Consider the following 26,805-nt stretch of genomic DNA (forward strand, 5'->3'; position numbering starts at 1 on the left):
ATGCCCATCTTGTTTTTAAGCACCCTGTAAAGGAACTTTCCCAAAGAGAAGGCTCAGGAAGGAAAAGCCCTGATTCCAGGCTGCAGTTTCCTTGAACTTGCTCTGAACTTCATAAATAGAGGACACCTGACATGATACTCATTTACAGTAAGTTTATTTCTCAGTGCATTACATGAAAGGTCTTTGGTATTTGTGGGTCCTTGAATACTGTTCCCACTCTGCTCCGTAAGAAAATGCTGAATACAAAACATTCCATATACAGTAACAAACCCCATAGCAAATAAAGAGAAATAGATATTTTGAACAATAACATAGCAATATGAAAACAGATAAGTAACCATGCAAGAGGTGGAACAAACAGGTTGTGTTTACAACAAACATTAAAGCCTGCCATAAATGAGTTCATCCTGTCAGACGAGATTTATTCTTGCTCTAAGTTAAGAAATTACACATGATTGCAAGATACTGCCTATGGCTGCCCTATAAAAGACCAAATGGTTGTAAAGCTGATCCCCAGGAGAAGCCAGGACCATTGGCACACATACGAAACACACTGATATAAATAAAAAAGGTACTGTGTAAAATAACTGCTGAAGAAATTACCATTTCCTTCTGTGGCTGGGAATGTGCCTCGTGAACAATTATAGCACCTTTCAATCCCTTGGTTTCACAGGAAACCAAGAAATTACAGAGACTCTGAGTAGTTTAACCCCTACACCCCCAGTGGAATGTCATCTTGAGGCAGACAGAGGAGGAGGAGGATGGGTTTCCAATCACTGCATCAGGAGGGAAGTCCAGAAGCTGATTGTCTTTGGAAGCCTTTGTCACAGTGCTCAGGGTCCCGCGTGACAGCAGCTCACGGCAGACACTGGAGCAGAGCCCACACAGCACCTGCACGAGCTGCTCCAGGGCTGGCTCTGATTTTTAAGGCCTGTTCCTTTGAAAGCTGATGGCAAAATGACCGTGGAGTTTGGTGGGAGCAGGTGAGGGCTCTTCTCTCTAATTAATTCCTATTTCCCTGGGTTGCTATCCATTCCTTACAGTAAGTGCAAATTAGACCCTCTGGAGAGGAGCATTCCCTGCCTCCCAGGAGTTCCAGGTTGCTGGTGAACGTGAGGGTGCATGACTTGCAAAGGGTTTTGGTTGTGCAATGTGCTGCTTCTGGTTAGCTCAGGGCAAGGAAAACACTACTACTACCAGAGCTGAGCCAAGTCAAAAACACACTGGAGCTCAAACAAACATCAAGAATTTTAAAAAAGTCTTAGGGAAAAAAAAAAAAAAAGAAAAAAGGAAAAGAACACACTATGGTATTGCACAGTATGTATGTAAGATAAAGCACTAAACATTTCAATTAAAATACATTTCTAAATGAGCACGCATTCAAAATAAATCCCCTAAGTTACATAGACATGGCAAGAAGCATTATATGCCCTGGCTGAAATGAACCTCAGGATCCTGCCCATGATGGAGAATGTGGTTGGAGTGGTTTGCTTGGTCATCAATATCATCACTGTCAGTGTGTGAGGCTGTGCTCACCTTTAAACTGAATTAAACTGGGGTGTCACAACAGTGTGGTGCAGCCCTCGTGTGAGTGGAGAGGAAAGAAACCCCAGCAGAGAGAGAAAGTCCATCTGGTATAATGCTGCTGTTCCCCATTTAAAGATACAGAACCTCATCAGAGAGATGGGGCTGAACAAAGCAAGGAGAAAAAATTACATAGCTCATACTATCAACAATTAAAGTGGTCTCAACCCAAACCTGAACAGCCTTTTGACAATTGACTTGGTAGGATTAACTGCAAACAACTTCCATTAAATTTTCCTTTCAACTTGTCAATAATTTGTTTTAAATAATATAAAATTCAAAGTCCATAAATCCATGTCAGTATGAATGCCTCACCAATGTGAGTGACTAAAGCATTACTTTGAATTCAGAAGACAAACTTGGAGAAAGAAAGATTTCTCCTTCAGTTCAGTGCGAAGCCTCTGAAATGCCAGGGAAGTAAAAATGGCCTCATTGTATTCCCTCTTCCCCAAATTCAACCCTGCAGCTACAGCACCAGTGAAACTGAATTTTCCCATTTCCCTTTTTAAATATTGCTTTGGTTGGGTTTGGTTCCTGAAGCTGCCATGAGGACGGATTGTTCCTGTGGCCTCGACTACAGCTGGCACCAGCCTGCCCAGTGCATGAGTTTAGACTGAACTGAGATTTCTCCTCACTCCCCAGGCCTGATTTTCCAACAGCAACTGGCTGATTTATCTCCTGGAAGCCACCAGTGAGGTTTTGGAGTGTCCATGTGATCCAGACCAAGATGGTCCCAATTCACCACAGTAACCAAGTACTTCTTAATTCCTGCACAGGAATCAGTCTGCAAAGGAGGAAACATCCTTTTTTTGGACATTTAATTCGTAGATGGAATGATTATTCCAAGAATGTTCCCATGGCTGCACCTTGCTTGGCTGGCCACAAACAGAGCTCTTGCCCTGCCAGTAGTGAAGGAGGGGCTTGGGCTCTTAGAGCACCACAGACATGCTCAGAGTTAATGCTGGGTTTAGAGTTAGTGCTGGGGGTGAAACCAAGATGCATTCAGAGAGGCTTTATTTCCTTCTCCCAAAGGGATTGCAGATACAGGAAGGCTCCTTGAGCTCAGGAATCTGCTGGACTTGAGTTTTACTCATTTTCTTGTCTCTCTACACCACACTCCAGCTGTGACTCAGAGTGCAGCCAGGGACCTCCCCAGGCTCCTGCAAAGCTCTGGGCTTGTTTCTTGGGAAATTCAATCATTCAGAAGCACAACCTGAACCAGGTGGGCTGGATGAGCCCCACAGCTGGCACTGGCCAAGCAGGGGGGGGAGGAGGATGCAAAAGCAGGGCAGGAACTTGCATCCCTGCTGCCTCCAGCACAGCTGGTTGTTATTCAGCTGCACAGCAGTAAAAGCAAGGCTCTGGTGCTTGCTCAGCATCATCGTGTGCCATTTCACCTGGCTGGGGATGGCTGGATTCCTGAGCAGCAGGGCCAGGTGAAGGCATGGTGGGTTCAGCCATCCTGAAGGAGCCTGTGACCTGCTCATTTGTGGAAATGCCAGGTCTTCAGAGGAAGGATTGGGATTGGTCTCTGTTGGTAGCACTGCCATGTTTACAGTGTTTATGGACAGTCAATTTAATGTGTGGCTAATGCTGGGCTGGCAGAGCTCCTCCATTTTGAGCCTCATTTCCAGTGGGCTTTGCCTTGGGAAGATCCCTTGGGGTGCTGAACCCAGGGACTGCAGACTGTTTTGACTGTTTTCCTTGGAAAGCCTCTGACAGAAACACTACAGCAGTGCAGCCCAGCTTGCAAACACAGCTGTGTTCTGCACAGGAACATGACACACAGGGGCCATAACACAACTCAATTTGCTCACTTTTGTCCTGGGCTGAATTTGAGAACTGTCAGAATGCAGGAATTAAAAAGTAAAAAATAGTCCAGTCAGTTTTGTTGATTAATCTCCCCCTTCTAACAAAAATCACTGTCTACATGAATGACATCAGCCTGTCTGACCTGGTTAGCACAGCAGGTGATTCATTTGTCACTGAAGGGCAGGTTCAACTTCTTAAACCTGGAAGCTGGTACTTCCCCTAAAATAACCAGTTATTGCAAAAAGGAAAATGACTCTGTATTTAACTCCCAGTGCAAGATAAGCTCTTGACAAGACTCTAATTCCCTAGGCTGTGGTTTGCTCCTACACTGTCTCCAGATCCAAATGATGAGGATTTACTCACAAGATTAAAACAAAACACTGTGAAAACATTTTTCCTGGTTGCTGTAGGATTAAGAAACTATTGCAAAATATCCTTTTCTGTGAATAGCTACTGCCACCACTTAAATTAATTATCTCTGGATGTATGCACAAGCTGAACACAGTATGGGAAAATTCTTGCACAATTCCATCATATCTCATGCAAACTGCTCTATGTTTTCACAGAAATAATCTAAACTCTCTGAAGATAGACAGAAAGCCAATGTTTCCATGAACATTTGCATCTAAAGTCCTTGTTTGGCCAACCACAAATAGAAATAATGTCACTCACATGCAATTAACAACATGAAAAGCCAGGGTTTTCTTGCTAAAGTCCAGAGAGCCACCTGAATTTTCAGAGTAATACTTTTAAATGTACTTTGTATTCTAATTTGTTCTTTGCTTAAAAGAAATCCTTGCTGGTCATGCAGGAAATAAAAGCAGATGTCTCCAACTGCAGCAATGGACAAGGATGAGGCTTGGCTTTGGCTCTGGTGGGATGGATGGGCTTGGCCAGTTAAGCAGAGCTTTACTGAGTGACTGTCAAGGGCAGTGAGAGAACAAGGGCAGGGTTAAACCCTCGAGGCACAGCCAGGAGGTGTCACTCCTGTAGACAGCTTCTGAGACACCTGACAACTGCTATTCCAAAGGCAAAACAACAAAATCAAGGAAAACATTCTCAAAACCCTCTCTGAGCTATGGATAAGTCATTCCCTGCAACCAGGGCTCAGTATTGGCCAGGGAAGGAAACCCAGCCACCAACACTGCAGCCTCCCACCCACTTCATCTGCAGGGTGCAATTAAGCACTGGGTACTGTATCTTGAACTGCAGAACAGGCAGGGAGGACACAGAGATGCTCCTACTTCATCCGGTGGCTTCTCCTTCTGGCTTCAGCATCATCCAGCAGGGAGGAGAGGATCTGGTGGGCCTGGGGCTGCCGGGCTCCTCCTCGCTTGATCTTGATGCTGCTTCTCAGGGGGGAGCCTGGGATCACATCCTGTCCAGAGCCTGGCTCAATGGAAGACAAAGAGTCTGTAAGGAGAGAAAGTCATGGGAGAGCACTATTTAAAAGGGGAGGCTGAGGAAGACACTCATGGGCCCTTCTGAGTGGTTCCTCTTCTGGAGCAGTGGGCTCCCTCTGTTTGCTCTCCATGCAGGAAGCAGCTTCGGAGCTACAGCTTTGCTGCCATCACACTTCTCCTGCATTAGATGTTTCCCTTCTGCTCTGCCTGAGCTCTCTGGGGTAAGTGCTCCTACTGCAGGGCCTGTTCTCCTTTGTAGTTCCATTTCTAAAGTGCTGTTCTTATATTAATTATGAATTTACTTGGACTGCAGCAACCACTCAGCACTGCCCACAGACTCCTGGTGTTGGAGGATGAGCTGGTGGGCAGTGGGCAGTGATGCTCTTAGGGTTTAAGTACCATTTCACTCCTAATAAAGGACATTTGGAGGAACTGAAAGGACTGACTGGAAGGACTGACCCACCCTGGGCTGCAGCCAAATCAGCAATAATGCTGGGGATGGATGGTGGCTGTCCCTGCTCCCAGAGCACCTCCAAGTAACAACCTCCTGCTCTTCCCTCAGCTAAACAAATTAAATATACACTGCTCTGGGCCACTCTTCAGCAACAGATGCTGGTGGCTTGATCTGCCTCATCATTTCCAATGCCCCAGTTTCTTCTTCCTTCTGCCTCCAGAGCTGGATGTTTGTGTTTCCCTGCCAGGAGCCCAACATGCCAGCCTTGGTTTGATCCCACCAGGCAGCGTTTCTGTTTCCAGTGAGATTTTGGCTGCTGGAGGATTTGGGCTCTGTCTGCTGGCACCAAACCCTGCCAAACAATTTGGGCTTTGCTGTGTCCTGCTGGGCTGCTCTCTGCAGCTTCCAGGCCAGGTCAGCTCCAGCTGCCCTCCCAGGGCAGAGGAGAGGTTTGTTTGCTGGGATGTTTTGCCTTGTTGCTTGGGTGGTGTGGTTTTGGAAACCACACTCAGTGGGAAGTTTCTTGGGAAAATGAGAGCATGGGATTGGCATTTCTGAGTGGGGTTTTAAAGCTGGGCTGCCCCAGAACCTGTGGCCAAATCCTTAACACCTACACTGGGAACATGACCAGACAGTTGGTGCTGGGTGATTTAAACCTCTGTGGTGCCTTTCAGTCCAGGGAGGTCTGTGCTCAAGGAAAATATTTTTTGTTATTTAATGTCTTTTTCTTTTTGTTTGTTGGGGCCTTTTTAACCATTTACACAAAGATGAACATAATTGCACAAGGAAAATATGCCTTACTTTCCAAGTTCCCTTTCTAAACAGTATTTTTTTAGGACCTAAAATATGTATGAAGTGAAAGAATGGAACTATTTCAAAAGCACAGAGTAGGAATACAATTATCAATACTTATGGGACAAAAATAAACCCCTAAAGTCATACAATATAGGTGTTTAAATATGACCCAACCACAGTGCACAATTAAAAAACATCAATTTTTGCTGATGCAGTTACACTGGTATAGAAGTACAGATGAGTGTAAATAACTCATCTCCATCCCAAGCAGTAACAGATCAATACAAATGGTTTGCTGAAATGACTGTTTCAAAATAACAGCAGCACATGCCTTGCTGCTGCTGTATTTCCAAAGAGAATGTGAAAAACAGCTAAATCAGGCAGCTCTGCTGGGGCAAGGCTGTGTGAGCTCCACTCCCAGGGTCTACAGAAGATTCCTAAGGATGTAATTTTTTGCTTTATACCACTATAAATGAAGGTACAAAGTAAAAGCCAAAGGAGGCCCAGACCCTGGCTCTTGTAAATCCCCTTTTCTAATGGACTCATCCAGGGAACCCCCCTTTCCCTCTTCCCTGGAGAGCATCCGAGCTGTCAGGGCTTGCTGCCTAGGAAATCGAGTGGGCATCTCCCTGGTACCTCCACCAGCTCAAAGAAAAGCAGCATAAAAATACATTTTTCTACCCTTGGAATGAAAATGAGAAGCAAAGCAGGATTAGAGCGGAGGTAAGGTCAGGGTGAGTGTGGTTGAATCATGGGGTTGTGATTCAGGGTTTCCCAAAAATCTTATGCTGTTGCTGCCTGTTGCTTTTGGAAATAGAACTTAGGGCCTCCAAGGGCAGGAGGCCACTGAGCAGAGCAGGCTCCAGGCCAGGCCAGCCATGCCCTGGCACTGGAAGGGTCCAGCAGCAATTCCAACCCAGCACTGCTGGCTCCAGGCAGGGCTGGGATCCCAAGGTGCTGCCTGAAGTGTTTTATTACTGTGTAGTGAGGCACTGTCTGGACTGCTGGGCATTTTAGCTACTTAGCATTCCCACAGCTTAAATCAATATCCAAAGGCCACATCCCAATAAAAGTGGATGCTGATCTGAGGGGAGGTGTGAGGTGGGCTCACAAACAAGGTCAGGAGTGAGGTTCCAGTGTCAAGGACACAAGAGTGCTCTGGGACTTGCTCAGTGCCATGAACAGGTCTGCTGCTCCCAGGCTGGGATAGCAGAGCCAAACATTTTGCCTCTAACAGTGTTTCTGAAACACAGAAGGTGTTTGATGCTCTGGCACAGCTGGTTTTGGCAGCGGTGAGAGAACTGATCCTTGGCTACCCCAGAAGGAGCAGTCTGGCAATAACCAACACCTGTGACAATAACCAACACCATCCTGTGGCTAAGGGAAGAGAACATTCTTTAAGGGATGATACACACACTGTAGTACCAGTGATGGCAGAGCCAACAGCCTCAAGAGATCACAAAAATCTATCTGAATGTAGAACATGTGGGACCTTCTTTAAATCTGACTGTGAAAATAGGTTTTATGTAAGTTAGGATCACAAAATGTGCAGGGTTCACTGATTTTCAGGGTGACATGGCAGCACTGTCTGGGCTTTCTCTGCAAAATGTGGTGCTGCACAAAGCAAGGGCCTCAGTGGTGGTCAAGTCACTTGGAAGATGCTGTTAACAGGATTAAATGATCTGGCCTGAAGACTTGAACAGCAGCTCTGTGGGAAGCTGGTGGGTGATCTGTGCCACATGGCTTGAGCTGCTGCTCATGACTTGGCTGCCTGAACTGTAACAAAAATCACTGTAAGGGTCATTTCACCTGCTACTGGAAAACCAGAGGAAGTAGTACAGCTGCTGGAACTCAACTCAGAACTAAGTCATGGCACCTAGTTTTGAAAATGGGGCTTGAACAGACACCAGAGAGGTCAGGAGAGTGGGAGGATGTTTAACCATCAAGCCTGAGCAGAGCCCTGGTTCCCTAGAGAAGAAAACCTTAGCAGTGCTTACCATGAATTCCTATCATGTGCTCAAGGATTAATACCCTCTCAGCTAAAATCTTCAGAGCCTCTCGAAGCTGTTGGACACCCTCCCCCTGCAAGAAAGAAAACAAAACTAACATTGGAATGTGTTGCAGAATAGGCTTCTTGTCCATAATGTCACTTTCATAGCACCAAACTCTGCAGTGTGCATGTTTAAAAATGAAAATATGCAAAAGAGGAGATAGTCTAAGCAGGAGTGCAGGAGAAATCCCTGCTCAAAGAGCTCCTCGTGTACACTCAGGCTGTAGTTTGTTGTTATTGTCACCTTAGGGGTGGGCTTGAAGGGCCAAAGAGATGTTGGGAAGTATTTCAGGGATTAAGAGCAGAGATGTGAGAACTCCAGTGCTCTGCACATGCAGTTTGATCTCTTCTGGAAGTCTGTCCCTCAGCAGCTGGGAGGGACAATAGGGAAGCAATTTCCAACCAGCTCCACGTGACAGAACAACCTCTGGGCATTGAGGTGTTCAAGAACATGGTGACAACATGGCCAAGGAAACCTCACAGACCAGGATTTCTGGCACACATTAAATTCAAACCCAAGGCACACTTGCTTTGCACATTTAACTGTGGACTCACCCTCTGGCCCCCCAAACCCACCCGTCAAAGAGTTGAAGGACAGCAAAGTGACAAAACCAAAAGTAAAACAGTAGAAACACATCCTTACATCAGCACCTTTGTCACCTTCCTCACCCTTCTTGCCTGGTTCACCCTGAAACAAAGGAAGGAAACTTGGTTACATGTGTCTGAGGAGCCTTCCAGGACCCCTTGGATCCCTCCCCACCAAAGGAGAAAAATTAAAGAAGCATTTCACCAGCAGAAAACACATGGAACTTCATGCCAAGGGCCAAAGTGCCCAGGAGGTCACCACCACTTCTAACACAAATGAACTTGTCCAGGAGCGGCCAAGCTGCAGGAGGAGTCACCTGCCATGGCCTGGGCCCCAGCAAGGCCACAGACATCTCACTGGGCTCTCAGTGAACAACATTGTTTGCTAAACCACAGATAAATTGCTGCTTTCCCCCCAGTATGCATGTGTTCATCTTGATTTACAACAGAAAAACCCTCCATTCTGCTTTCATTAATCAGTCACATCACTTTCTGCCTCTGAAGATGCTCACTAAGGTTTCCTTGAACAAAGATCTCTCTGTGCTGTGAACATTGCTCCCATGTTTCCCCCCAGCCAGGAAGTTCATGCACTTTCTGAAGAGCAGATGACAAGGAGAGATTCAACCACTCTAAGCTAAACATAAAACAAAACTAACAATCTAACACAGAGTGGAAAGGCTTGGGCTCCTCAAACTTCTTGGACACCCCTGAGATATTTGCAAAGCAGAGGTGAGCACAGGAGGAAGGACCAAGGAAAAGGCTGTGTGAAATGATGAGATGGAACCGAGGAAGAGAGATGAGAACCCTCCCAGAGGCTCTGGAGCTTCTCTGGAAGCTGCTAGCCAAAAAGAAACCAATTTTCTCCACTAGATCTCTGTCAGCCACATCACCATTGGTTTGTTTCCACTGGCCATATGTGCCAGTGCAGACATCTCCTCTGGGCATCTGTTCAGGTATTGCCAAAAAATCATTTGGAGACATTACAGGATTTCCAGCTCAGCTTGGCCAGCTGAGGTGCAGGAGGGAGTTGAGAGCTGGACTTTGAGCTGTTTAACTGTGCCCACCTTTGGGCTCTGGTGGTGCCAGGAGCTGCTGGGTGTGCCCAGCTCTGGCCAGAGGGATCTGTAGGCACAGCACAGCTCCCCTGATGCCCCCGGTCACGTCAGCACTGTGCTTTACACCAGGCATGTTTCATTTGCAGAGATTTGTTAAGGTGAGGGTGTCTGTGGAACAAATGTCTGAGCTCTGAAGCAGCTCCAGAGGCACCCTCTTAACCTCATTACAGGATTTCCAGCTCAGCTTGGCCAGCTGAGGTGCAGGAGGGAGTTGAGAGCTGGACTTTGAGCTGTTTAACTGTGCCCACCTTTGGGCTCTGGTGGTGCCAGGAGCTGCTGGGTGTGCCCAGCTCTGGCCAGAGGGATCTGTAGGCACAGCACAGCTCCCCTGATGCCCCCGGTCACGTCAGCACTGTGCTTTACACCAGGCATGTTTCATTTGCAGAGATTTGTTAAGGTGAGGGTGTCTATGGAACAAATGTCTGAGCTGGAGGCAGCAGAGCTGAGCTCTGAAGCAGCTCCAGAGGCACCTGCAGTGCCAGGCACCAGCCCCACCTGAGCCTGGCACCCTCCCACCAGTGCAGCACTTACAGGAAGTCCCTTAATGCCCCTCTCTCCAGGCAGACCTGCTTGCCCCTGTTGGAAATAAAGGCAGTGTCATTAGGAGATACTTTGCCACTTGACAAGAGCACAGTGTAATTTTTACTAGTGGAATTAAGATGGCTTGATGGAAAAAAACCTTACACTTGGGATAATGTGTAAAAAAAATTCCTCTCCCTTGACATTATCACTTAGAGACAGCAAAAGGGGGTTATGGTTTTCTGTCAAGTATCAGCTCCAAATCCCATCAGCCTCTGGAGGAGCTGGGTTGGATTCAGAGCTCCTGAGCTCAGTGCCCTCTCTGTAAGACGATTAGCAGGTTTTTTGAACTTTCCAGCAGTCAGTTACATTATACCAGGAAGGAATTTGGCTGGAGATTTGTTCCTTACAAAGACACTGCATTCTTCTCTCTGGTAGAAGTGATGGGCTGCTGCTGCCCCAGCCAGAACAGAGCCCAGGACTCCCACCAAGCACTGATTTAATCTGCTCCTGCTCCACACATCCCACAGCTACTGATCAAAACACAGGTACAATATTTTGGTTGGTTTGTTTCTTTCTCCTGCTGTGCTAATTTCCACATTGTTCTCAGTGAGGGGTTTTTGTTCCTTTTTAATTTTTTTTTTTAAGAGAAACAGTTTGAACTAGTGTTGGTTTGGGGCAGAATGAAATACTGTTGAACTGAACATCTTTTTTTCCCCCTGTTTTCCTCCACACTGTTCCCACCCTGGAGCAGCTGGGGCAGGGCACAATCCCTGACCAGGAGAGCAGTTACAGGTTATTTAGTGAGAAAGCAGGAGCTTGGGAAGAAGAGGCAAAATGTAAAAGCATTCATAGAAATCCATTAATGAAACAGCCACATATTTCCCCTGGCTCTCCTTCTGTAGACACACACAGCAACAAACACATCCTTTTTCCCCCCAAAAAAACCCTACATATATGGTAGCAGATTTCTGCAGTGGAAAGGGAGAGCTGCTGGGTTTGTGTCCATCAAATTTGTACAAAACCAAGGGGCACCTACAGAACATTCCCATGGAATGAGTTCCTGTGGAATGCCTTGCCAGCACCAGGGACAGACCCCTATGGACAGGGAGAGCTCTGGGGGAAAAGCCCAGTCTGTCAGGTGCTCCCAGTATCTTCAAAGGGAAATACTTGATTCTGCACTGGAGGGAGCAAAGCTTGTGAAAAAGCACAGGCAAGAGGAAAAATCTCAGAGAGGAGCACAACAACAGACTGAAAATACATAAACAGCCTGTGCTCCGTGTCCAGGAGGAACAGAAAGGATGTTATCAGCTTAAAGGGGATCAAAGGATATTTAGGCTGCATGTTGGCAATATCTTTTACCCCAGGCCTCCCTGGCTGTTGCTCTGAAGTGCCTGGAGATGCTGTGGAGCTTCCCTGGCTGGCAGTGCTTGGGATGAGCAGAGGCTGAGCGTGAGCAGCACACAGAGCTGAGCCATCCAGGGGCTGTGCTCTGACTGCTGCAGGTCTCTCCCACATCTGTTCTCTCCAAGATTAAGCAGGAAGAATGTATAATAACATTTTCTCAAATCTCAGTAGATGTTGTAAACCTCCCCCCCTCTGCTTTTCTTTGCAGCTGCACAGCTCCTCTGCTCGAGCCCTCATTTTTATCCACCAAACCCAAAACTGCAGCATGTAGTTGTCAAAACCAGCATTCAAAGCCACACTCACAATAGACAAAAAGCACACAGAGCATCCTACAGAAATTCTGACAGAAAAAGCTGTCAGCTTCCATTTTCACACTAACAGGAAATATGGGTTTTTTTCTATTTATCAAGGCACTTTGATATTTGAAAATCTCATTTGTCCCAAATCTAAGAGGAAAATTACAATTCTAAATCCCTAGCAAGGAGGGAACAAAACCAAATTCTTAGGGAACTGTCAGGAGTGAGTGGACACAATGCAACAGGATTTTGTTTGAGAATAAGTGTAGTAATAATATGGTATATTAGTAGTAATATTAGTAATATGGTCAACCACAAACTACAGCAAAATGTTAAATAAATCATCGAGGAAGAGTTTATCCATTTCCTGGATGGAAATGTGACTCTTTGCCACATGCCATGCCCTTCTATTCTTTTTCAGCTGAAAATAAAGATTGAATGGCAATGAGATGTAGTTGGTAATCTGTGCATCCATCTCACCAGTTCAGGTTGTGCTCTCTACCAGAATCTTGAATTCTAATCCCAGAACTCCATCAGTCTGCAATCTATTTGTAAAGCCAAGTCATGCCCAAATTGGCTGAGCTGCACAAGGGAAATGTTACAAAAAATGACCAACAGTCACTCTGTCTTTTAGGGAAGTGCAAGTGATTTCTTATGTAAGAACAGGACCAAGCACCCCAAACTGAAATAGAACAGAGGTTTCCAAAGGCAGAAGTGCCCCACCATCAGATATCTGCTGCTCCTGATGCCTCAGGAGGGGGAAACAAGCACCTTGAACAGTCTGGACAGAGGAGCAGTTTGTCTGTGGCTGGTTATCCCCAGGAATTTGAGAAGTCAGCACACTGGAGTTCACTGATCCTGAACTTCTGCATTTTTCTGTCCTGGCTCTTTCAGGCATCCCTGTGCTCTGCTGGATGGGAAGGGGAGCAGGAATGCAGAGGAGGTTCTGTCACACACCTGCAGCCCTCATTCACCCCCATCTGTGAGACAGGAAATTTGAAGGAGAGGGAGTTTGTCTCCCACAGCTGTGGCAGTGCAGCCACCACTGCAGACATCCATCACTTCAGAGGAACCAGCCAATGTTTTCCTCCTTGTCTCTGCCCCTCTTTTGGCTCTCTCCATGCTGGGGTCTCAGTGCTTCTCCACAGTCCATGGTGCCCATTTCAGACCTAAGGGCTGATGATCCTCTTCCAATCACTTCCAAGTGATTTTGTGCTCCTGGACTCACCCAGAGATTTCAGACCATGACCTTTTGGCAATTCAGCTGGACAGAAGCAGCCAAAGGCCCAAATGCCACTTTCAAACTCTTCCCAGTGCTTGAATGCTGGGCTGGGAATCTGACACATTTATACCCTTGTTAGATATTTCTCTGGTAGTTCCTAAACTTCACCAGTTTGGAATTAACATTCAGACAGCCTTTTTGTTCTCTGTTTAGTTATCAGCACTGGATAGCCCACTAAGGACTGAGCCCCATAAACATTCAGAACGTGACTTCAGTATATTCCAAATATGTTAAGAACATCATTTGACCTGGGGAATGACTTTGGTTCTGGAAAATCTGGTGAGTTTTTAAAGCCTTAGTGCCACAGAAGGAAGAGTTCAGTTAGACCTCTCAAAACACTCCACACTAAACAGGTTTGGCTGGTGGAAGAAAGTTGGTATCCACAGGCCTTTATACACCATGTCTTTGGGGTAGCAAATATAAATTAGCAAATCTGCTAATCTCTTTGGGGAATACCTGACTTTGCAAGGAATTCAACTCTTTCTCTGTACAGGAAACCTCATCTTGGTTCTTGCAGAAACCTCAGAAATTCTGCATTTAAAGTTGGTGGTGGCTGTAGCCCCACTGCATCTTTGAGGCCTGTGCTGTGTATAATTCCACAGCCCCCAAATGCTGTGGGAATCTCCCTGTGCCTGTAAAACCTTACTCTCTCTCCTCGGTCTCCTTTGGATCCTTTTGGTCCAGGCTGTCCTGGAGATCCTGGCAAGCCCTAGAAGAGATGCAGAATGAGGAGGAATTAATTTCTACTGTGCAGCCTTTGTGTAGGTGTAGTGAATACATTTCCCAGTGATCCTCAGCTCCTGAAAACCTCACACACCCATTAAGCAATTGGGCTGGATTCTCTTTTTCCCTCCAGCAAACACAACAGGAGCTCTGTTTGCAGATATCCCGAGCCCTGCACTTTCTGCAGATCACTCTATTTGGTTCTTTTAATGCACTGCAGGCCCCTGATGTAACATTTTTTTGGGGTCAGTATGACAGGACAGTTCTTGTTCTCAGTTACCAAGAAGAAATTAATACACAGGTAGTATGTTTAGCTTAAAAATCCCCACTGCTTCCCCCTACTTCTTAATTGCCTCAGTGGGTGGTAGAAGCAAGCACACATACCTGAAAATTAATTGGATTGTGAAGTGGAAATTATTTTGAAGCTATTCACTCACCCTAATAAACAATTTTGAAATTAAGCCCAATCTCTGCTAATAATTTTACTCCCTGGGTTGAACAAATCTATAAAGCAGTCACCAATGGCTAAGAAGGGCACAGTCTCCAGATTTCTACTAATTGAACTGCTATGCAGAAATCGATCCAAATTCTTCACTTATCCACCCAGAGAAGCCACAGTTATTAACCAGACCAAGAGAGAACAATATTGTTTGTTTATATTCAGCCTGTCAGCTCTCCTTCCCCCCCACAGCCACGTACAAGATGCTTTTTTTCCACCTCAAGTGACTTGCACGTCGTCTTGGAGGCTGCAGAAGTGAGTCTGGAGCTCCCCTCCAGGCCATTGGGGATTTAAGCCAGCCTGGTTAGGAACAGCCCCCAAATCCCCACACCAGCACCCAGAGAAATGGGTTTTGTAGGCCCAGAGAAAGGAGCATTGCTGTGAGGAGCTCAGTGCCTGTGAAGTGGCCCAAGGAGGAGGCACACTGTGATCTAGGGGTGCAAATGAGGAGCCCTCTCCCATTTCAGCTGGGAGCCAGCAGTGCTCACCAGCAGCACGTTGTTCCCTGCCTGCAGCCAGCCCCACCAGCTCAGCTGAGCTCCTCAGAGACTCAGGCCTGGCTCAGGAGGCTCCCTGGGGCTGCTGAACAAGGTAGGGCACAAACCAGGCTTGGCCCTGTGTCAAACATGCAGCATGGACAAAGCCCAAGTGTCCATAAGCATCCTTTGCTCCTGACAGCTCTCAGCAGTGTGTGGTGAGACAGGGATGCTCAAGAACACTGAATTCCACAGTGCAAAAATAAAAGGCTTACAGTGTGTGCTGTGTGTCAAAAAGCCAGACTCTGCTGCAGAATCTACTTATGAATTGTGAATTACCTTATATTTAATGATGTTAAACTGCATCTGTCATTTGGCTGCCAAATCTCTCACTGTGTTTGTATCTATCTGGAGTTTCTCATTGTTCTCCAGAGTATTTCCTAATTGAAAGGATTCTGCTACACTGGCAAACTTTCCCTAACCTGTTGTTCATTGCTTCTTCAAAGTGGTTAATAAACACATAGGAAAAATCTTCTCTCTCTATTTTCAGTTCCAAACCTCCTCTGATCAGATCTGAGTTACATCCCTCTATAAAGTCACTTAACCTTTCTCTGTGCTCTCCAGTCATGTGGGATTCCTTTGAAAAATTTGATGCTGCTGCTTTACCTCCACATTAAGCAATATTCTTCCCAAAACTGAGTCCCTTTGTATCAGCCAACCACAGTTTGGAGTAGTTTGGCAGTTCCCTATTCATGACTTCACTTCTTTCCATTTAATCAGCTTTTTCCATCCATGTGAGTTCTGTGCCTTTCTTCTACCATAAATTCTTTGGAGTGAGTTTTTCCCACTCCATTATTATCTCCCCCCTCCACAATGTGTGTATCAATAAATAATCAAACTGATGGGAATTTGTGATATTTTTCTTTAATACAAAGTGCTGTGTCTGGAAAAGTAGGCTTAACACGTTCACTGTGGTGAACTGGTGAATTCCCATTGATGCATTTTTGTTCTTTTTATGTGTTCCACAGGAAATGCAGAATTTTTCTATCACTGTGTTAGTAAAGCCCATGTCAGATCCTTTCCATCAACTCAGGCCACAGTGAAATGTTTTGACACCACAGCAGCACGATGTGTTGTTATGATTAAAGGAAACTCTGGAAAGCACAACCATTTCAACCTCTTAATTTAGAATGAGAAAAAGGAAATAAATCACAAAAAAAGGAATTAAATAACAAAATTTCATGAGGAACAAACCAGCAGATCTAAGATTACCCTCCCTCCTTGTGTATGGGATGATGTTTCACCCCTGATCCCCCTCTGCCCTTCATCCCAAAGCACCAAAGCACCTTACTTGTGATCCAGGGGCTCCAATGGGTCCTGGGGGCCCTTTGGGTCCTGAAGCACCTGGTGGCCCTGAATGGGAATCATAATTGGAGACAATGTTAAGGAGACTTAGAAGGAAGAACCCTAAATTCCAAAGGCATGCACTTCCTTTCATGTTCTGCAGAGTCTCCCAGTGAGTGAGAACCCTTCACCAGACACTGGAGTACTGGACACCCACATCCTGACAGAACACATCCCCATGCCCTAGGGGGGATGTTAGAGCTCTGGGAGGAAAAAATTGTGAAAATAGGTAGGAAGGATGTCAGTAACATCCACATTTCCATTCCTTAAATGCAATTTTTGAGAAAACTTAAACTAGATCCATGGAACAGCTCCATGAGAGCAAGACACTGCAGGTGCTGGTCCAGAAACAATCTCAGGTGCCAGGGAAGCCCCAGGGCTGCTGCACTTGGTCAGAGATAGGAGAGGCTGAGTGGGGCAAAGCAAAGCTCTCTCTTGGTCTTCACTCACTGCAGTGGCAATAAATTAATTTAAAATCTGTACCACAGGAGAGCTGCTTCCAGGATGAGTTAAGCACCATCTAAACAGGTCAACTTGTCTCACACAGTGACTTAACAGATTCATTCCTTTTGAAAAAATAATTATATCTCAACAGTAGCTGTTAAATTATACCTGCAGATGGGAGACAGGATATTTGCTTAGCCTGAGCTTAGCAATACTCCTCTCCGCTTTAGTTGTCACAACCCTTGAGATGAAACAATGTGGACATTATACACAAAGTACAGCTGAATCAGCCTCAATCATTAATGCACCATACAAATGCTTAAGTCAAAGAATAAAGGAATTGAAGGATAAATGAAAGGCCCTCATAATGAAAGGAGAAGTCTTTTCTGCAACTAATGGGAGTTGACTCCTAAATATGCATCATACAGGGAAGTGCTGACGTTTGCAGGAATATTATCATTTAAGCCACCCATCAGCACAGAGAGAAAGAAGGCTTGTCACTGGATTTTCATCTCAGATTCTGATTTCAGTTATACTGGTGAAAATCTGGAATTGCTCAAACTGGCTCCAAAGTCTTCACAGACATGGCAGAGCATCTGGCCAGGCCCTGCTTGGTGCAGCTCCGCAGTGACAGGCCAGGTTTGCAGCAGGGGCAGAACAACTCTGCTCTCAGGAAGGAATCACTGAACAACCTCTAAAACCACCTTTTAATCAGCCCTTTTCTCAAGATGTAAAGGTCAAACAATCAGCCACTATCAACAGACAAAAACCCAGTTATTTCTGGACAGCGAGAAGGCCTCCCCTCCTACAGGCACCCACGGCCCACCACTCTCCATCAGAGGGGCTGTGCCACCCTCCCCACCCTGACGCCCAGCCCCGAGCTCCGGGCCCAGCCCCAACCCCAGCCCCAAACCCAGCCCCGAGCCCCGAGCCCCGAGCCCGGTCCCAGCCCCGCCGTCACCTGGCGGCCCCATGGGCCCCGGGGCTCCCCGCGGTCCGGGCACTCCGGCCATGATGGTGTCGATGACGGTGGAGGCCAGCTGGGCTTCTCCATCTGCGGACACAGCGCGGTTAGTCCCGGCCCGGCCGGGATCACGGTTAGACTCGGGCCCAGTCGGGATTTCAGTTAGACTCGGGCCCAGCCAGATCTCAGTTAGACCCGAGCCCAGCCGGATCTCAGTTAGACCCGAGCCCAGCCGGATCTCAGTTAGACCCGAGCCCAGCCGGATCTCAGTTAGACCCGAGCCCAGCCGCATCTCAGTTAGAATCGAGCCCAGCCGGATCTCAGTTAGACCCGAGCCCAGCCGGATCTCAGTTAGACCCGAGCCCAGCCGGATCTCAGTTAGACCCGAGCCCAGCCGGATCTCAGTTAGACCCGAGCCCAGCCGGATCTCAGTTAGACCCGAGCCCAGCCGGTTCTCTCCGCAATCCTCTGGCGCCCGTCGCTGGCCGCGGGCCGGCAGTGCTGCAGGATGCTGAATTTGGCTCCTGGAGCACTGCCCTTGCTCTCCAAGGCTGCTGTGGAAGAGGTTTTACAGCGACTTCTGTGAGCCAGAGAGGAGTCTGATAAGAGGATCCATGTTTGCCCCTGGAAGAATTTTCTACCAAGGTCGTTGACACAGAAACCAAGAAAGAAAGAAGGATAAATAAGAGAAACCTGCAACTGCCTGTTCCAATGAGCGCTTTGCTTGTCTCTCGTGACCAGTGAGTAAACTGTAAACTTAAGAGCTTTGCAAGAATGTGTAAAAAGCATGCATGCTAGAAAAAAAACAGGTTTGAAGCCTTCTGAAAATGGAGTGTTGCTTTGTATTGTCTCCCTCACAACCACGACAGGCTGTGACCCCTCATCCTGCAGAGCTGCTCCTCTCACCCCTGAGAACCCCAGACAAGCTGTGCTTCCTCTCAAAACCTTGGTGTTTTATCCACCTGTACAATCCTGCCTTGCAATGACTGACCCCAAATTCACCATCCCCACCACGCAGCTGGCTTGTGGCTGCCTGGCAAGTGCAGCAGGGCTGTGGGCTCCCTCCTGCCTGGCAGCAGGACCTGCTGAGCCTCCCTGGCAGCACAGCCCCCAGCCCAGCCAGCTCACCTGGGCAGGTGCTGTTGGGAGCTGCTCTGAGCTCTGAGGATGCAGGAAAGCCCAGGGATGTGCTCTGCCCCCCTCCACGTGCTCAGGAAACTTTCCTGCCATTTAGGATTATTTTAGGTGTTCAACTGCTAAGCTCTGGGAAATGGAGAGAAATGGGAGTGGAGCAGGGAAGGGAAAGGCAGCAGCAGGAATTGGAGGAGTTTTATGCTTTTGCACATCTTTCTCAGCTCTCTCCAGTCAAGAACAAAACCCAGCAGCCTGCAGCTGTCCATATCCCCCCTCAGCCTGGAGCCAATAGGTTTCTATTCAGTTGGCAGCTGAACAGAAAACCCACAACTATAAATAAAAAAGCAACCCCCAGTATTTAATGCAATGCCAAAACCATACTCAACAACCCCCTTCCCTGTGGACCTGTACTGTGGCACACCTGTAATCTGGGCAGGTACCTGTATGGCAGCACCTTTCATCTGAGCACCCCACAACACTTTGGGACAGTTGTGGAAACCTGGAGCAAAAATTCAATGAACAACCAAGACAACAAGGCCACAAAACAAGCAAGGGAGCCCCACATCCTGGTGCTACCAAGCCTTTCTGTCCTGACTCTTTGCTGGAGGACCAACAATAAATGTCCTGTTTAACCTGGATGAAGATGTTTGCTCCTGGTCACCAGGATAGCAAACCTGAAAATCCCACATTTTCCACAGCTGGAGGTGCCATAAAGGAATAATGTCCACCTCCTCCTGCCCATGACCTCAAGCTTACTCATGTTTCCTTCCACCCATCCCTGTAACTCCTCACAGTGAAATTCAGGGGAACCCTGGGCAGGAAAAGGCTGGGAATGTCTCACTGCAAATGTCAAGTGACACCAGGAAGGTCAGAAGGGTGTGTGCTTACTCTGCAGAGTCCAGCTCAAAGGTCAGAAGGTGAACTCTCCAGAAATTTTAGCAGCCACGTTGTGAAGCCTTCCCAGCTTCTGGTGTGTTGGCAGTGGTAGAGGGAACTTCCAAGGCAGGTGTTTGAAAGCAGTTCCCAGGGGAAACTGTGCAATGGCTTTGGCTGCCAAGGATGACAGGATACCTCTGCAATGCCTTCCTGGCAGCAGGACAGCACAAGGTCCAACCCAGATCCCTCTAAGAACCACATTTTGTGCCTAAAGCCTGAATGTAAATGGGTATTTATCTGACTGCTGTTTCTAAACCCATTCATCTTCCCCCTCCTCACAGCCCTGAAACAAACTGAGACTCTTCTCATGTTCAGGAGGAAAGGTACCCCAGTGAAGTGTGTAATCCAATTAATTTGAGTTTTATTTGACCATGCCAAAGTCCATCACAGCTTGGGAGTAAGATGAAATTGGGAAATGAGCATCAAACAGCAGTGAAGACTTTAACAGTTGCAGAGCCTTTCGTTTTTAAAGTGATCAACAAAATCAACTGCACATCCAACTGAGAGGGGCAGAAGCTGGACTGCAAACAGCCAGGGTTTAATTTCTGCTGGAGGTAAGCCAGGGATAAAGATTTGGGTTACAAAACAGTCCAGCTAAACATTATTACCATGACAGTCCCACAAATCCACCCCTCCTGACATTTGACTCAACATTATTTAATGAAAGGTGATTCCATGGCTGTGCCACAGAAGAGAGCTCTGATCAAGAACCCAGGGCTTAGCAGCTCCTGCCTGGCCCGGGCAGCACAGAACTGTGCCAGCTCCTTCCTGGCCAGGCAGGACTCACTCAGAGCCAGGTTTCTTTCCAGGATCAGCTCTGAATGAAACACACTGTGAATGAAATGGGACTGAAGTGTGTTAAAACACAACCCTCATATTTTTTTTAAGGGATTGCCTCCATGTTCTCATAAAGCAGCAGGAAGAACTTGTATCTCCTTATAAACTCCCTTATAAATGGGGACATTCTGGGGCTCTCTGCAGCTGGAGACTGTTAGAGCAGCCACAAAATAGCATCAAATGGTAGCAGGAATCTTCCCTTCTCAGCCACCTCCTGCACTGACCTAGGCTCTGCTGGGCTCAAGAGCTGGGTTCTGTTTCAGTGCTCCTGGGTACCCCAAAGCAGCAGCCAATCTTCATTTGAGAAGACCTTGATACTGAATTTGCTTCAGGAGCTTTCCAACCCCTATGCAAGCCAGGAGAGGAGTGAAACCAGTGTGGCCTGGTCAGGCAGGAGCACCTGTGTTCTCTGGAATGGAACAGAGACACCCTGAAACAGCACAGAAATGCCCTGGAGGACACAGTGAAAGCTGCCCAGCCAGACAGCAGAGGCAGCTCAGGGCACACTTGGAAAGAAATCAGTTTTCACAATTCCTTTCCTCCTCTCCTTCCCCTGCACTCCCTCTGCTCTGTTCTCCTTCCTCAGGAAGGGCCTTGCTGGCAGCTGGGATGCTGCTGCACAGATCCCTCTCCCTTACCACCACTGACATCCCGGGCACACCATCAGCTGCTCTGCCTCAGTTTCTCCTGGCTCTCCCCTCAGGGAGTGGTGGAGTCACCATCCTTGGAAGTGTTAAAAATGTGTGGCTGTGGCCTTTGAGGACATGGTTTAGTGGGGCTGGGTTGGTGGCTGGACTTGATCTTGGAGGTCTTTTCCCACAGTGATGATTCTATGAAAACAGGTTAATTTTATTTCATGTGTCCCTGGCAGATCTTCGAGCTGGAAGGAAATAACCCTCAAGAGTGAGAGTTGCATTATTTTCTCAACTCTATTCGCTAGAAATCACCAATGTTAGCACAAGGAATAGGAATGAGCTGGCTCTAGACCATGTACCTGATCACTCATTTTTAAGTGGCAGGGAAAGTGAGAGGTCCCAGTAGCAGCAGCCCCAGCAGTGGGGAACAGCAGCTCAGCTTCTGGCCAAGGGCTAAGGTTTCTGACTAAGGGATAAATTCCCCCATTACAGCCTTGATTTGTTGAGACAGGATGGAAATGAAGTAATCCTGTCTTAATTTTTTCCTGCTACCTGATCTGGAGGGAAAAAATGGGACCATTTTTTTACCACAGCACAGGGAAACTGAGAAAATATTTGTCTCCCTATTTCTGGCTTCTGCCTGCAGATAAATATTGCCAACAGGAACTTGCTGCAATTAATAAAGGCACAGGCATTAACCATGTTCAGGCAGATCCAAACTCTGTATAATAACAATAACCTGAGACAGCTCTCACATCTCATTCCCATTAGCAGGCATATGCTTCCCTCTGCTGTCAGCAGCTGGAATTTTGTGTTTATAGTTTTCAGATGTGCTCCTTTCAAAACAAGTAAATACATTTTTAAAAAGCTAAACAGAATTTACAAGGCTGAGTTTTGCTGGTGGCAGATCAGCTTTCCACCAGCCTGTGGGAGGCAAAATCAGCCAACAGAGAGGAAAAATGGTAAGAAAATAAATTTGATACTGCCAGAACATTGTCATGGTGACATAGATAACTTACACTTGCAGCTGGATTTGTATTAAGAAAAAGCGTCATAAAGTTTTGGGCTACTCCTTCTGCAAACCAAGCAATGCACAGGCATGGAGGGAGGAATGCCTAGGGATGCCAGGGATGGAAATGGAGCAGTCACCATCTCCTCACTGCTCTCAAGTCCATGTAGCTGCCCAGTGCTGGCAGAGAGAATATAAATAATTATCCACCATTTATCTTCTTCCATTTGGCACAACACTGAGCTCACCCTCCTCACACATCAGCTGGGAAGGCCATGCAAAGCCTTTATTCACATTTTAATTTATCCACTGATCACAAGGAAGAGTTTAATTCAAAGTGTGGTTGGAGGTAGGGGACAGCAGCAGCACCCAAACCATCCTTAGGGATCACTTGGAATAAAAGGCAGAATGTGTGACCCTGAGAGGAGTGAGACAACTGTAATGCAAAACTCCCTTGTTCTCAGGCTGATGAATGCAGCATGTTGATGTGTATTTTGTGAAAATCTCAGTATTGAACCTCAGTTATTCATCCTGCCCATACACCCTAAGTAACTGAGTACAAAATCGAGCTGTTAAAATTCACCCTAAATTAAAAATACATCTGTTCACTTTTGGGGAAAAGGAGTCTGGAGAGCAGAGTGGGTGGAAGGGAAGGGAGAGCTTGAGATAACTGTCAGACATGGGGAGACTTAGTAATCCTTGGCTGTAACTAAGACAACTGAGCTTTTCAGCTGGGCAGGAGCAGCAGAGCTGGGGAAGAGGCACAGCTGAGGTCTGGGGGAGTGGAGGTGGGAGACCCGGCAGAGCTGGGGCTCCAGGAGTTTGCAGAGCAAGGGCAGACAGAGCTGAGCTCTGCTCCCTCATTATTACCTGCCAGCTCCACGGGGCTGGACCAGGAGAATGAAGCCCAAATCCGAGGGCATTCCAATCCAAGTGCAGGATGTGCCCTTCCTAGAAAGCTTTATCTTGCCCTGCACAGCACAAATCAAATAAATCTATTCTTTAAATCAGCATAAGCACAAAGAAACCCTGGCCCTCCTGTTACAGGGAAGGGATAAATCGTGGTGTCAGTCCATGATAAATCATGGTTTCCAGGCCATAATTCTGTGTTTTCTGTGGGATAATGTGGATGCACCAGGTGGAAGAAGCATCTGCAGGGGCAGGGAAGGAGACACATTTAACAGATGTCCTTGTAATTCCAGAGCTGCAAATCTCTAGTCCTTGCTGATTCCTGAGCAGCCCTGACACTCCAACACCACAACAGTGGCACCAAGAGGGCTCCAACCCCACAGCTTTGGTGCACCAGCACCTGATCTCCCACTCTGGGTTCCTCTGGCCCTTTCTCTCAGGTGATGCTAGCTGAGCTCTGTCATTTCACCAGAGACCCTCTTCCCACTCCTGATGGAAGCTTACAGAACACCAAATTGCCTCCCCAAAGCTGTGATGAACCTAAAAAAAACAGGCACGAAGAACAAAATCCTCCAAACCCTGCTCTGACAGTTTAGGAGAGCAGGGACTTAGCTCTTCATTTTGGAGAGGTGAACCCCCTGTAGCTTCCAAGATGTTCCATCTTGAACAGGAGCTTCCAAGAGACCCACACAGTGCAGGGAGTGTCCAGCTGCACTGGCAGAGCCTGGCAAGGAGGTGGGAGCAGAGCTGAGCTGCCCTGTGCCTGCCCACTCTGCTGATGCCACAAGAGAGCAGGGGAAATGAGGAGGGAACTTACTTTCTTTTTCAGCTGTGGGCTGGAGTGAGTAGAGAACCCCTTGTTGGAAGGTGAGAGGGAGACTTGGGGTGGCTGGTGGCCCTGGAGGACCTGGGGGACCTGGGATCCCAGTTTCTCCTGGAAGTCCTCTTGGTCCTTGAGGTCCCAACATCCCTGTGCAGAGAGAGGAGTGTTAATGCCTTTGGGGATGTGCTAATGATGCTATCATGTGAAAAGGCAGCAAGAAGACAAAGGCCTGAACTTCATAGAAGGGTGGGGAAAATAGAAACAGCTTCCCAATTTTTTGTTTGTTTGTTTGTTTGGGGTTTTTTTGTTTTTGTTTTTATTGTCGTTTTTGTTGTTGTTTTTTTTTTTTTTTTCTGTTTTGTTTTTGGGGGTTTTTGTGGGGTTTTGTTTGTTTGGTTGGTTGGGTTTTTTTTTGTTTAGCATCTTTCTCTGCAAAGGAGAGAGCTTGACTTGGCTCAGAGGTGCTGCCTTTGAGCAGCCCAATTGCTGAAAGATTGAAATCTCCCCTCTCTTAGGCTGAGTGAGAAACTACAGAAAGCAAAGTGTGAAATCAAATCCTCTTTGCCTCCAGGTACACCTGTGTCACCTCCCTGCCAGGAAGCAGAGTCAGGCGAGGAGCAGACAGATCACATGTCCTGTGGGGCTGCAAGGCTCTTGTTGCAAACTGAGAAACCAAAAAAAGCAGACACATCCTTGGCCAGACCTTGGCCACTGACAGCTTGCCAGAAATGCCAAAAAATGTTCAGGGCTGCTCTCACATCTAAGGCACTGTCAGAGTTTTAAATCTTACCCAAGCTCAGGCTCACAAGGCACAGCTTTTCAGACACAGAGAGCGCAGAGCCTGAGGTCTGGCACCTATTGTGCAGTATCACCTTCATCAAAACATTCAGGAACATTTGGGGAATGAAGAAAGACTCCTAGCCCAGGAATGGAGTGTTCTCTGAAAGAATGGCCTCATAACCTTTTCCCTTAACATACAAAAGCATCATTAGTTTGACATCCTGGCATCTGACAGCTTGACACAAATGGTGGAGAAAAAAGGGAGTTAAAACAGGCACCCAGTGAGAGGGTTAAACAGGGAATGCTCTGCTCCAAAGGCTGACAGGTCACAGGCTCTTTCTTACAGCTCTTGAGCAGGATGGGGAAACATGATCCTGCTCTGCAGCTTTCTGGGACAGGCTCTCTCCTGCTCCACAGGAAATCCCAGGGTCAATCATTGCTCCTGCAGGTGGTTGCCTGCCCTGGGAGTTCCTGGCTGATTCCAGCTGCCAGGGGACTCACTGGAATGGATTTGATACCAGCTGAAGATGCTCAGTCTTGTGTGTCTGGCCTTGTCTGAGCTGCTGTCACCATACAATTTGTATGAAGTGAACCATCTCCTGTGATAGGACTCACCTGGTGGCCCTGCTGGACCCCTCTCTCCAGGCTGTCCCTTCTCTCCTTTGGGCCCTGGTGGTCCTGGGAGCCCAGTGGGTCCAACCGGGCCCGGGGGACCAACCCGTCCTGGAATCCCTGGAAATGTTCAGAAAGGAAATGAGCTGGAAGTTAGGACACTGCTGAGGTCAGAAAGGCTTCAGCAACCTCGAAACCAGAGGAGAGGAACTCAGAGTTGCAAAGGGGAGAAATGCAGCATTGCACTGACAGGGTGGCACTGCTGGCAGGGGCTGTAAGCCAGACAAGCCAGACTGGGCTTTGCTTCTCCTCTTCTTCCTTCAATCCTGTAAGGAAAAAGCACATCCCCATGCACAAGACCTTCCCCAAAAAAGTCAGCAGGATGTGCACCTCCAGCTGGGGTGTGCTGGGCAGAGCAACATTGAGCCCACACTGTCCCCTTGCCGAGGCCTGACTGGCTCTGGCAGGGTCTGGGTGTCCTTTGCTGGGTTCATCCAGACACACATCAACTCCTGGGCCATCCCAAAGTACCAAAATACACAAAAGAGATTTGCCAAAGACAATCAGACCCTGTCTCCCACTTGCTCTATTCACACCACCCAGAGGTTCTGTATCAGTGATGTTTCCCTGGTTTCTCCTGTGTTCATTCACTCAGGGCTCTGTGCTCTGTACAGGTTTTTCATCCCAAAGTGACATTAATGCCCCCCTTGTGCAGGAAGTGGCTGTCAGTAATGAATCTCACTGAGCAGGGTTCCAGGGTAACACCAGGAGCAGTGGTTGCAGCACAGTGGGATGTTTCTTGGCAAGCCCACTCAGACCCCCAGTAAGCCCAGGAGAGGTGCAGAGGCAGCATCAGTGATCTCAAAGTCACCACTTCTGGTGACACTAAATAAAATCTTAATGCTGTTTTCCCCAGACTATCAAAATAACAACAACACTTGGCAATTTTTTGGTGTTGTTCAGAAGAACACTGCTGATCTTGGGCTCACATGGAGAGACATTTAAACACTGTGCAAACAGCACTGAAGCTTTGATGCCCTGGAGGTGTGGGCAAGTGGGTCTGTCTGCTCAGATTCAGTGGCTAATGGTTATAATAAAGGCATTAACTGTCAGAGCCAAGAGAGTCAGAGGTTCCTGGTTTCTGGGCTACCAAAGGGCTCAGAGTATTTGAAAGCAGTGCCAGATGCAAGCTCCAAAGCCAGAGGGAGATCAGGATGAGTCCAAAGTCCAGCACACTCAGATTTCAGATTTTAGTCTATGTGTTACATATGATCACAACACAGCAGAGCAATTTAAGGTTTGATCAACTCTTAAGGAG

At 47.3% G+C, this 26,805-nt stretch overlaps 1 protein-coding gene across 1 annotated transcript in view; it reads right to left on the reverse strand.

Annotated features, from left to right (window-relative positions):
- Positions 1-3,414: 3,414 nt before the first annotated feature.
- COL26A1 (collagen type XXVI alpha 1 chain) overlaps positions 3,415-26,805 on the reverse strand; it is a 165,862-nt gene continuing 142,471 nt past the window's right edge. The window contains exons 8-17 of the mRNA XM_041423060.1: positions 25,491-25,607; positions 24,090-24,242; positions 17,810-17,902; positions 16,352-16,413; positions 13,949-14,011; positions 10,330-10,374; positions 8,742-8,786; positions 8,046-8,130; positions 4,641-4,809; positions 3,415-3,615 (exon numbers count right to left, since the gene is read on the reverse strand). Coding sequence (XP_041278994.1) covers positions 3,591-3,615; positions 4,641-4,809; positions 8,046-8,130; positions 8,742-8,786; positions 10,330-10,374; positions 13,949-14,011; positions 16,352-16,413; positions 17,810-17,902; positions 24,090-24,242; positions 25,491-25,607 — 857 coding nt within the window. The 3' untranslated portion in view covers positions 3,415-3,590. The remainder of the gene's footprint in view (positions 3,616-4,640; positions 4,810-8,045; positions 8,131-8,741; positions 8,787-10,329; positions 10,375-13,948; positions 14,012-16,351; positions 16,414-17,809; positions 17,903-24,089; positions 24,243-25,490; positions 25,608-26,805) is intronic.

The sequence above is a fragment of the Onychostruthus taczanowskii genome, unplaced genomic scaffold, assembly GCF_017590055.1.
Source record: "Onychostruthus taczanowskii isolate IOZ18803 unplaced genomic scaffold, ASM1759005v1 scaffold75, whole genome shotgun sequence".
NCBI classification, from domain to species: domain Eukaryota; kingdom Metazoa; phylum Chordata; class Aves; order Passeriformes; family Passeridae; genus Onychostruthus; species Onychostruthus taczanowskii.